The 12745-nt window shown below is 39.1% G+C and overlaps 1 protein-coding gene across 7 annotated transcripts in view; it reads left to right on the top strand.

Annotated features, from left to right (window-relative positions):
* The first annotated feature begins 668 nt into the window (after nt 1–668).
* LOC143893041 (ELMO/CED-12 family protein) overlaps nt 669–12745 on the top strand; it is a 44151-nt gene continuing 32074 nt past the window's right edge. The window contains exons 1-4 of one of the 7 annotated variants that reach the window (XM_077397985.1): nt 678–996; nt 2410–2512; nt 9443–9549; nt 10900–10968. In XM_077397985.1, coding sequence (XP_077254100.1) covers nt 9451–9549; nt 10900–10968 — 168 coding nt within the window. In that variant the 5' untranslated portion in view covers nt 678–996; nt 2410–2512; nt 9443–9450. Of the gene's footprint in view, nt 997–2409; nt 2523–9442; nt 9550–10899; nt 10969–12745 lie in introns of those variants that run through there. The other 6 variants (XM_077397983.1, XM_077397987.1, XM_077397986.1 and 3 more) reach the window with 6 other exon arrangements.

Genomic DNA, 12745 nt, shown 5'->3' with positions numbered 1-12745 from the left:
TGGGAGACGAGAGAAGAAATAGACCAGTCGTCGTTTTATGATTTCTCGGTCTTCTTTCCTACAACAAGAGAGTAGGAGATTGTCTCATGTTTTCAAGTTTTAGAAATCTTATGATGGGGGAGAGATTTCTAAAACCTGGATTTCTTACTTAAAATCTAAGAAATGCTGTCAGGACATCATACCACAGCTTGATCATGAACCCTCTTTTACACTGTTTTCAAACTAAAACCTAAATTCTAAAATCTGCTTATCCATACGGTCTGCAATGAACCGGGATAGCATATCTCCTTGTCTCTTAGAATCTGTGAATCTTTGAACATGGTATTCCTACTTTTCTATTTCAAGATAAATATGCATTAAATAATGATTCATATTTTTCTACATTGGAGAGAGATACTCTTTTTCTTTTCTTTTCTGGTACACGCCCTCTCCTCTCTTTTTTTTTGGTGCCATAACGTATCCCCACCCCACTTTGTAGGACGGGACTATTCCCTAGGGATGCGTGCACCCGGAAGACCACGCACATCGAGTAAACAAGTGGGGATTGCACGCTGGGCACTGGGGAGCAAACCCATGACTTTACGCCAAAGAGCCACACCCTTCCGGGTTACACACGCCGCCCCCTCTTGGCACCATGTCTCGAGTTATAAACAAAAAAAAAAAAAAAAAAAAAAAAGGTAAAGCTTTTTGTCCTCCAATGATTTCCCACCCACTACGGGGTCGGCGGTTTTTCAGTTGGCTTTTTCATCAGGTCTCTGGTGTAGAGGGAGGGGAGAGAGAGCAGGCTTCGGTTCCTCCTCTCTCTCTCTCTCTCTCTCTCTCTCTCTCTCTGATCTGGTCCGATAACGGTGCGGGTGGTGCCCCCGACCCATTGTTGCCGCCTGCAGCAGCATCAGCAACCTCATACCCAAGACAGGCGGATCAGCCTCAAATGCTCTCATCCTCTGCCCCCAATCTTTCTTAACACCACGCTTCCTTTTTCGATCACAATCACAGGTCAGCCCTATCCCATCTATTTATTTTTTTATTCATAATATCAGTCTGGTCGAACAGGAATCGTTACTTTTTCTCTTCAACCCTTTTTCTCTTTCTTTTCTCCTTCCATGATGGCAAAAAAGGTTTTTTGTTTGATTAGGTTAGGGTATTCACCAGACCGGACTGCCCTTTGATTGCGTTGATAACCCACTTGTCATTCGTCTCTCACTCCTCTTTTGTTCTCGTGTTCCCTGTAGACCACGGCATTTGCTGCTGCAATCATTTATTTGCTTTCCCTTTTCTCTCTTTCTTTTCCGTTTGAAATTGAAATTCAAAGGCGGACTATGTAAAGGATCCAAGCAATGGAATATCGTCGTTTGAGAGATGAGATTAAGACGTCGCCATTGCATCCCTTCCTGCTCTTCTCTTCAACGGGTCAGTAAAACCTAATGAAACTCCCACCCCAATCTTTCCCTTCTGCCCCTCCATTCATTTCCCCTCCCCCCATTGTAAAATCGATTTCCTTTTCCCTAATATCCAAAATTAAATAAACCCTGTCTGATTTCCATTGGCTCGCAGAATACACTTTTACTTTCTGTCCGTAGTGTGTATTGCTATTGTACCGCCTTCATTCCAAGTATGTATGATCTTGGAAAATTTTACTCCAACTTCCTTTGCCCCTCTTTTCAATCGTAGACAACGTATATATTTTTCCAAAAGAATATGATGAAATCTCTAACAACTGATGAGGGCTATGTGCTCAAGAAGCTTATGCATTTGAAATTGGGCATGCTGGCACTTATTACCTTCCCCTCTTTAATTGGAAAGTCTGACTGTTGGAATTGTCAATTCAAAGTTTCGGAAAAATACTAGGCCCCTCTTTCTCTCTCTTGTGATGCCTTTTTAACTTTTTACTCTGCATTATCAATTCCTCTTGCCATATATGGAAACTTGGCAAGGTTTTACTCTGGCATAGTGGATGACTCTCACAGTGCCATTTTTCTTTCTTTTTTTTTTTAAAAAAAAATGGCGCACAGTGCCAATTTATCATTTTCGAAAATTGGTTTCCACCTTGAGTTGGGCTTTCTGACTTGGTTCTTGCGCGAGATCCACAAATTGTCTTGGACCGCAATATATTCCCATCTCTCTGAATTTTCTCATTTTGGCACTCTCATGTTAAAAAAATATGGGATCAGCTATGTAACCATCTTTTGATTTCTGAGATTACATGGGCTTATACAATGGTGAACTTTGGAACTTTAACAATAATGGGCCCAATTAGTCATCGACCGGACCAAGTTTTTATAAATTCAGAGTTTGGACTTGATGCGTTGGGCCTGGAAAAAAACTTGGTCAACTTATCCAATTTATAAATTGATTGGCATATTTTTGGCTATTGAAGCGCATAAATCTCAGTGATGCTTCTGAATACAGGTTGATGAGGACGACATTTGTTGGAGGGAAAAGACAAAATACGAAGAACTAGAATGGGCACATAATTTCACTCATGTGATATCACAGTGGGCTCAATGTTTTAGTGAGTACAAGTTAATTCCTCTGCTTCATTCTCTATTTCACTTTTCTTTCATGTATGTACCAATTTATCTCTTTGAGTTTGGCAATTTTCTCATGTTATTTGGTTAATTAAGCCATGAAATTTACCTAGGTATTATTCCTATCATTCCTAAATGCACGTAGATTTCGTAATTTTAGGTATTTCAATGCTCTCAGTTCCTTTTTGTGAAGGAGTTTGGCCATGGATTCATTGTTATTCAAGCACGTCAAGATTTTAGTTCATTTGAGCTCTCTGCTCCTAGGAGTTCCACTGCCTTCTGTTAGAGTCTTTCATGTCCAATGTAAAGTTTTTAATGTGATTCACTTGTTTTGTTTATTTCATTCTTCCACAATCATACCTGAAGTTTACTTTTGTTCAAGGTAATGCAGCTTCCAGTCCATAAGAAGGAAAATTGCCGTGTCGGACACCTTTTCTTATTTCTTTCTATTGAAAGAATGATAAGAACAAATGATTCCCCTTTAATACATTTTTTATGTTACTCTTCAGTTTTTTATCGAGGTCTATCCTGCTGAAAAATGAAGACTAAGAGTGGAGCTCCATGAAAACAATGTCACAAATGTCGTTCTCGGGAATTTCTCGGCAGGGGTAAATCTCGGGATATATTAATTTTTATTATTATTTTCGGGTTTATATCGGGAAATAAACGGTAAAAATAAAATTATTTAAAACATATAAAAATATTAAATTTAAGAAAAAAATATAAAATAAAAATATCGGAATAATATCGTGATATTATCGGGATATTTTATGAATAAAACGAAAATATCGCTATATTTTTTAAATCTCGGGATTAGTTTGGGATTTTGTTGTTTTATCAAAATCTCGCGATAAAAATGCTATATTTTGAAAATATCAGAGATATTTGTGACATAGCATGAAAAAGCCCTTTATCGGATTTGAACCGATGACTTATGGATCGAATCCATGGCTAGCATGGGTGTCAAGCACCTAATCCGTTTTGGTGATGCGGAAAGAACCCTCGAGTATTGCGCTTACTGAAAGTATAGATTCTTTTATCCACTTGACTCCACAAGTCTCCGCGTCAAGTCAATGCCCTCTTTCTACTAGTCTTAAACACACACAGGTTAGGTCAAATAGATTACTAATGTATGTATCTGCAAGGTACTACGAGCTTGAAAAGACAAAATTGTTCCAGCGGGAATGAGCGGAGAAATTTTGATTTGGGGACGCTGAGCATGTTGAACATTTGTCCACAAGGCTATGAGCACAAAAGTTATTTATTTTTCTTCAGTTTTTGTGCTCGAGCGCAGAAACCTATTTCTCATATATATATATATATATATATATATATATATATATATATATATATATATATATATATATATATATATAGGGGAAACGTTTTTTGTGCGATACCTCAGATAAGTTATCTGAGCAAGAGCTCAAAAAATCATGTGGGCTCACATTGTTTGGATGATCCAAAGCATTCATTTGGATAGTCCAAAGATAGATAGAGTGTGCACAAAAAATCTGCTCCACAGGATTATCCTAAGCCTTCGATTTGTGGAGGTTAAAGTGGATGGGTATAAACCTCCACAAATTTGTCCATTTTTAACCTCCAAAAATCGAAGGGTTAGGATGATCCTATGGTGCTGATTTGTTGGGCACACCCTATCTATGTAAGGGCCTATCAAATGAATGCTTTGGATCATCCAAACAATGTGGGCCCACATGATTTTTTGAACTCTTGCTTAGATAACTTATCTGAGGTATCGCGTAGAAAACGTTTCCCCATATATATATATATATATATATATATATATATATATATAGAGAGAGAGAGAGAGAGAGAGAGAGAGAGAGAGAGAGAGAGAGAGAGAGAGAGAGAGAGAGAGGAAAGTGTTCCTAAGCTATAACTTATCTAAGCTTATCTAAGCTATAGCTCAAAAACACATGTGGCCCCACATTTTTTGGGGGATCCAAAGCATTCATTTGGAAGGCCCTTCCATGGATAGGGTGTGTACCAAACATCAGCCCTATAAGATCATCCTAACCCAATCAAAAGTGGAGTGGAAAATGGACAGACACTGTGTGTCCATGTTTCTGCCCATTTTTTCCCTCAACAGATGGTAGGGTTAGGATGATCCGATAGGGCTGATTTTTGGTACACACCCTATCCATGGAAGGGCCTTCCAAATGAATGCTTTGGATCCCCAAAAAATGTGGGGCCACATGTGTTTTAGAGCTATAGCTTAGATAAGCTTATCTAAGCTATAGCTTAGGAACACTTTTCTCATATATATATAGCAGAAGAGAAAATCAGAGAATTTCTATCGGATTTACACGTCACCGTTATATTTTTACCACCACATCCCTATCCATATGTCTCTCAGTTTCTCTCTCCCTTGAATTTTACGATTCACCCCTTTGCTGCTGTGTGTATTAAGTACATACATGAAAGGGTAAAATCGGGACTCTGGAATCCTTTATGCTACGTGTCCTCGGTAGTCAGAGATATTTACGTCTCCTCCGTTATATATATATATATATATATATATATATAATAAGATACGGAAATTCAGAATTTTTTTTTACTTTGTTGAAAAAACCATTAGCTTAACACGTGGAAGATTAAAATGTTTAGGGATTTGCTAGCATCCATCTTAGAAGACATGTCGCAGATGTTCTGTTGCAGATTTTCTCTTCATTCACGAGGTGGCTGCTGCCAGTTGCAACAAACCATCCGCGAAATGCCTTTAGCATTGGACGCTAGCACATCCCAAATGTTATGTGGATCAAAAGTCAACATTTGCGGCTGTTAGCCCACACCATAGGATGATCCAAACCGTCCATTTGATGGCTAAAACCATTATCCAGCCCCACTATTGGATGATCCAAACCATCTATTTGATGGCCAGCATATCTCCCACGTTATGGATGCTCTGTGGGGCCCACTTCATATAGGGCCTTCCAAAAGAATGCTTTGGATCACCCTGTTACTTGAATTTTTTTTACCTGATACACGTGGTGAGTGGGTCGTTGCTTGTTTCCGTAGGGACTAGTCCTACTCCCGGAGGGGGTGGGGACATCCTACGTCATCAAAAAAAAAAGAAGCTCGAGCGTAGGAAAGTAAGCCATATATATATATATATATATATATATATATATATAGAGAGAGAGAGAGAGAGAGAGAGAGAGAGAGAGAGAGAGAGAGACAGAGAGAGAGAGAGAGAGAGAGAGAGAGAGAGAGAGAGAGAGAGAGAGAGAGAGAGAGAGAGAGAGAGAGAGAGGAGATGAAGTATGTGCAGCTGCACATATAAGCTATCTGTACATGGCTCACAAACCATAGTGGGGGCCACATTTTTGGGGGGATCCAAAGCATTCATTTGGAAGGCCCTTCCATGGATAGGGTGTGTACCAAAAATCAGCCCTATAGGATCATCCTAACCCAATCAAAGTTGGAGGGGAAAATGGACAGCCATTGTTTCTGCCCATTTTCCCCCTCCACAAATGGCAGGGTTAGGATGATCCTAAAGGGCTGATTTTTAGTACACACCCTATCCATGGAAGGGCCTCCCAAATGAATGCTTTGGATCCCCCAAAAAATGTGGCCCCCACTTTGGTTTGTGTAGCCATGCACAAATAGCTTATATGTGCAGCTGTGAGGAAAATGATTGTGCGCTCGAGCGTGTATAGAGCTTATATGCGTTCGAGGGCACAAAACTCATGTGGGCCCACATTTTTAGGACGATCCAAAGCATTCATTTGAAAGGCCCTTACATAGATAGGGTGTGTACAAAAAATCAGCTCCATAGAATCATCCTAACCCATCCAAAAGTGGAGGGAAAATTGGACAGACACTATTTGTCCACAAATCTGCACATTTGCCCTCCACTTTTGGAGGGGTTAGGATAATCCAATGGACCTGATTTTTGGTACACACCCTATCTATGATGGGGCCTTGCAAATGAATCACCACAAAAACATGTGTTTGGGCCCTTGAGCGCACAATCATTTTCCTCACATATATATATATATATATATATATATATATTTCTACTTATCTAGATATGTTTTTATGCATTTACTATTTATATGAACTTATGTTTATATAATAATAGCATATGTGTGATAGGGATTTGCTAGGGACCATCGTAGAAAGGCATTTCGCGGTTGGCTTTTGCATGAGATCTGAGAGACCTGATACCTCTCAGATGAATTAAATGAATACAACAAAATTTGCTGAAAAGTGAGCCTGTGTGTCTGCTCTCTCATGCAACAACCAACCGCAAGATGCCTTTCTGCGATGGTCCCTATATATATATATATATATATATATATATAGAGAGAGAGAGAGAGAGAGAGAGAGAGAGAGAGAGAGGAAACTGTTGGTGAGCTTAAGCGCACCGAACTTATGGTGCGCTTAAGCTCCCCAATCACATGGGTCCCACATGTTCTGTGGTGATCCAAACCATTCATTTGCAAGGCCTTATGATAGATAGGGGGTGTACCAAAAATCAGCTCCATAGGATCATCCTAACCCCTCCATTTGTGGAGGAAAAAAAATGGGCAGATTTGTGTCTGTCCATTTTTGTCCTTCACAAATGGAGGGGTTAGGATGATCCTATGGAGCTGATTTTTGGTACACCCCCATCTATGTAAAGGACTTTCAAATGAATGCATTGGATCATCCTAACAAAATGGCCCCCCATGTGATTGGGCGCTTAAGCTCACCAACAGTTTGGTTAAGCTCACCAACAGTTTGGTTAAGCTCACCAACAGTTTCCTCATATATATATATATATATATATATATATATATATATAGAGAGAGAGAGAGAGAGAGAGAGAGAGAGAGAGAGAGAGAGAGAGAGAGAGGAAAATGATTGTGAGCTTGAAGCTCATATACCTTATATGAGCTTGAGGGCCCAAACACATGGGTCCCACATTTTTTGTGGTGATCCAAACCATTCATTTGCAAGGCCCCATCATAGATAGGGTGTGTACCAGAAATCAGCTCCATTGGATCATCCTAACCCCTCCAAAAGTGGAGGGCAAAAATGGGCAGATTTGTGGCAAACGGTGTCTGTCCATTTTGCCCTCCACTTTTGGATGGGTTAGGATGATCCTATGGAGCTGATTTTTTGTACACACCCTATCTATGTAAGGGCCTTTAAAATGAATGCTTTGGATCATCCTAACAAGTTCATATAACTTATCTACACTAGGGTGTAGGAACTCTTCTCTCTCTCTCTCTCTATATATATATATATATATATATATATAGAGAGAGAGAGAGAGAGAGAGAGAAGTGTTCCTGCGCAGCTGCTCAGATAGCTTATCTAAGCAGCTGCTTCAAAAACTCATGTGGCCCCACATTTTTGAGGTGATCCAAAGCATTCATTTGGAAGGCCCTTCCATGGATAGGGTGTGTACCAAAAATGAGCCCTTTAGGATCATCCTAACCCTGCCATTTGTGGAGGGAAAAAATGGTCAGAAACAGTGTCTGTCCATTTTCCCCCCCACCTTTGATTGGGTTAGGATGATCCTATAGGGCTGATTCTTGTTACACACCCTATCCATGGAAGGGCCTTTCAAATGAATGCTTTGGATCACTTAAAAAATGTGGGCCACATGAGATTTTGAAGCAGCTGCTCAGATAAGCTATCTGAGCAGCTGCGCAGGAACACTTCTCTCTCTCTCTCTCTATATATATATATATATATATATATATATATATATAGAGAGAGAGAGAGAGAGAGAGAGAGAGAGAAGAGTTCCTACACCCTAGTGTAGATAAGTTATATGAACTTGTTAGGATGATCCAAAGCATTCATTTTAAAGGCCCTTACATAGATAGGGTGTGTACCAAAAATCAGCTCCATAGGATCATCCTAACCCATCCAAAAGTGGAGGGCACAATGTGTTTTGGTCGATGGACCAGATAACTTATCTTGTCAATAGACCAGAAACACTTTTTCCATATGTGTGTGTGTGTGTGTGTGTGTGCTCATTAATATTTAAGCTTAATTAGTTAAGTTGAAAAATATAATAACACAGGGAGCAAGGGTACAATTCAAAAAAGAGACCCACCTACAGTCCTAGATAGGAGTTAGGACTCATGAAATTGTCGTTGCGGTGGGCTTTCAGGGATTGCCGTGTCTAACAACCCTGGTGTCAGTCTAACTCCAACTTACCTGTCCATGTCTAACTTGCAAACTCTCCAAATCATTGTTTGTCTCTCCCTCTCTTTATTCTTTTTTTTTTTAGATTCACACTATGTATACGGACCGCTTTTCTGTTTTAAAGCATTCTCTATTTTGTGCTTCTCTTTTAATGGTATTCTAATAATTAATGCTAATCTTGATTCACCTATATTTTCATGGTGGATGATTTCATATGATTATCATGGAAGTTTCTGTTAGGAAACAACTCAGATAGATTTGGTGTACTTAAGAAATTTAGGTTGGTGGGAAGGTGCTATGCTACCAGTGATCCTAATCATCTTGCCTTCTTCTCCTTGAAGCATTCGTTCTATTTGACTAGTTATTAATCTGAAGTATTATAAATTACATGAAAAGTCCACCTGCATTTTAACTAAGGAACGTACGTTGGCTGAAAGGTTCCATGCTATTCATGTTAGATTGTCAGTTCTCTTTGAGCTAGCTACCTGCGAACTGACGAATTCTTATTGCCGGTCTTTGTCATGTGATATCTGCTGTTTGTGCCCCATGTTTAACTATGCTTAACTGTTGGATTTCCTGTCTTTAGATATTGTCATATCAAAAACCTCCCTCATTGTTGTTTCTTTGTCATAGATTTGTTTTGAATTGTGTTTCTAGTATTGTTCATCTCAAAATTAGATTCAAACAAGATCACACCTGGAACATTCCATTTCACATGATATTGTCACCTGATTTTGTGGACACAGCTAATGCTATGGTTGGATCACGATCATGGATTGGAGGACTCCTTTACCGCTCTGGAAATAAACGCCATGGTGAAAAGACTCTTGATTATTCTTTGAGCCCTCTTCAGGTAGACTTTCATCATGCATTCATGTTTTTCTGACTTTCAATAAATACACTCATTTTTGTGGTTGCTTTCAATTTTTTGTTGTTTTTCTGTTTCTATTTATAATTGGCTACACTGGAGGTTCTCTACTGGTTTCTCCAACTATAATTATAGGTCCCTTACTTCGCCACCGCTTAGTCCTTGCCGCTGACGCCTATCGTTTCCAGGACCTGAATTGAGAAAGCTGCTAGGGATTCGAGAAAGATTGAATAGCTAACCGCATTCCGAGATCTCAGGTCTTGCCGCGATTCCTGGTGTTGGTGAAGAGTCTTCGAGAAAGAAATGCCACCGGTCAAAACAGAAGTGCTTCGGCATATCGCTACGGATTTGTCGTTGCAGTATAGAGAATTTATATGGTGAGGGCGCATAAGTCTAATATTATTCAAAAAGTACAGTGGGGCCCACTTCAAGGGATTATCTAAACCGTTCATTTGTTGGGCCATGATGTAAATAGGTTGTACTTTGTAGATCATCTCCATAGGATGATCCTAACCCTCCTATCTATAAAGGTTTCTATAATGTGCTTTCCCTCTACAGATCGGAGGGTTAGGAACATCCTATGGAGATGATCTACGGGGTACAACCTATTTAAGTTGTCGCACAACAAATTAACGGTTTAGATCATCATTTGAAGTGGGGCCGACTATACATTCTGAAAAATACTGGACTTCACGCGCACTCACCAAATGTAAGCATGCATGTGCATGGGGCATGGTATAGACACCCTAGAATTAGGCATGGCAATCGTGCCAGTTTGTCCTATTTGTAAAAAAATAAAAGCAGTCATGGTGAAAATGCCTAAATTTATTAGTGTCAAACCAATTGCCATTGTGTATATCTATACAAGTAAACACACATAACGTCTGAGCCTGCAATAAACATATGATGAGCTCAAACAAGAGATCCAAAAACACCTGAACTGATCATGGCATAAACCATGCCTAGATACCGGAAGACCGGTTTTCCCAAAAGAGTTGGTGTGATATGACTTGGTATTAGATCCGGGCAGAATGGGACTATACAGCTTTGGATGATTGAATAACCGAAAGAGATGCTGGTATAATATGGAGTCGCCCCCTCCTGTAGGCGCAATGCTGTTGGATGCTTCTGATCAGTAGGAAGAGGGAAAAAAATTCTAATGATTAGCATATATGGGAGTCAATCATTACAAAGATCTCTCTCTCTCTCTCTCTCTCTCTCTCTCTCTCTCTCTCGATATACACACACACACATACGGTAGATAAAGAAATTCATAAATTCTTTTTAATGCTTTTATCTGTCTCATAGAACTCATTGATGGTATTCTCCTTGCAGGAAAAAAGATTGCAAAGGCTCCAAGAAAGATTACAAGTACCTTTTGATGAGACACGTCCAGACCATCAAGTATATTTACTCTCCTCCATGCTGGTCAATTAACATTTTCTTTTATGCCCAAAGAGTTACTAAATGTTCTTGAGGTTTTCAATGTCACTACAAAGAAGCGCTAGGATGCAAATCATGTAGCTAGGATTTCATTTGGGATCCATTTGGGTTCCACCGAAAGTGTTTCTCTGGGAAAGGAAAGTAAAATGACGTCATTTTTCACTTCTCAGGGATGTTTTGTTGTCATGCATTGTTCAATCTACTTTCGTTGTCTTCAAGGAATTTTCCAAATAATAGCCTTTTGAGTTTCCTCCCAAATCAAAGAGGAAAGAGAAAGTAAATAGGATTTTCACCTCCTTGTTTTTACTTGGAAAATTACATCATTTTACTTTCATTCTACTTCTATTTAACGCGAATGCAAACAGACCCTTGGATTTTATTATTTCGGGAAATGTTATTACAAGTCCACTTTCTCAAGGGAAATGGTTTTGCCCTTTCGGTTATCTTCGATCAGGTTCATCATTTTCAGTGATATAATTGCAGGTAACCCATCTGAAAGTTCATATGCTTCCTTGGCTGGTGAGGGTGAGGAAGTTCATATGCTTTCTTATTCACAAGGAGCATTTATGAAACCTCTAATTATCTTGAATCTTTTGGTTTCTAATGCACTAAGGGCACCCCTGGCTGCACTTATTTTTTTTCTATGGAAAAATTTTCCCTTGATTTTTTAGTGAAAAAAGTTCACAGGAAAATAACATATAGCTGTAGCATTGATTGCTTGTTTTTCAATGAAAATTTTTTACTTGGAAAATTCTTATCTAAAAAATGGGTTACCCCTTACCAAACCTCAAAATTTTGATTTTTACCAAGTTTTCTTCTTAGTTTTTTTTTTCCAGTATAGCCAAACATGCCATGGTTGTAATTGTTGAGAGATGAGAGAAGAGAGAAGAGAAGAGAATGAGAAGAAAAGTAAGTTAGGGAGAATTTCCCCCTATATATATATATATATATATATATATATATAGAGAGAGAGAGAGAGAGAGAGAGAGAGAGAGAGAGAGAGAGAGAGAGAGAGAGAAAACGGTTCCTACACACGTGTAGATAAGTTATCTACACACTAGCTTAAAATGCAGTGGGGGCCACATTATTTGGGTGATCCAAAGCATTCATTTTTAAGGCCCTCACATAGATAGGGTGTCCACAAAAAATCAGATCCATAGGATCATCCTAACCATTCGAACTGTGGAGGCAAAAAATGGACTAATTTGTGAAGGTTTAAAGACATCCCTTTTACCTCCACAAATCGTAGGGTTGGGATGATCCTATGGATCTGATTTTTTGTAGACACCCTATCTATGTGAGGGCCTTTAAAATGGATGGCTTGGATCACCCAAACAATGTGGCCCCCACTGTATTTTAAGCTAGTGTGTAGAGAACTCTCTACATATATATATATATATATATATATATATAGAGAGAGAGAGAGAGAGAGAGAGAGAGAGAGAGAGAGAGAGAGAGAGAACATTTCCTACACACTTACGTAGGTAAGTTACCTACACACTACCTTAAAATACAGTGGGTTCCCACATTGTTTGGGTGATCCAAACAATTCATTTGAATGGTCCTCACATAGATAGGGTGTCCACAAAAAATCAGATCCATAGGATCATCCCAACCCTACGATTTGTGGAGGTAAAATGGACGTGTATAAACCTTCACAAATTAGTCCATTTTTTGCCTCCATAGTTTGAATGGTTAGGATGATCCTATGGATCTGATTTTTTGTGGACACCCTATC

Source organism: Tasmannia lanceolata, unplaced genomic scaffold (genome assembly GCF_043159265.1).
Source record: "Tasmannia lanceolata isolate RefF3 unplaced genomic scaffold, GAP_Taslan_0.1 ptg000015l, whole genome shotgun sequence".
Classification (NCBI taxonomy): domain Eukaryota; kingdom Viridiplantae; phylum Streptophyta; class Magnoliopsida; order Canellales; family Winteraceae; genus Tasmannia; species Tasmannia lanceolata.
Note: the sequence above shows the minus strand (reverse complement) of the source record. Positions and strands in the feature narration are given on the sequence as shown.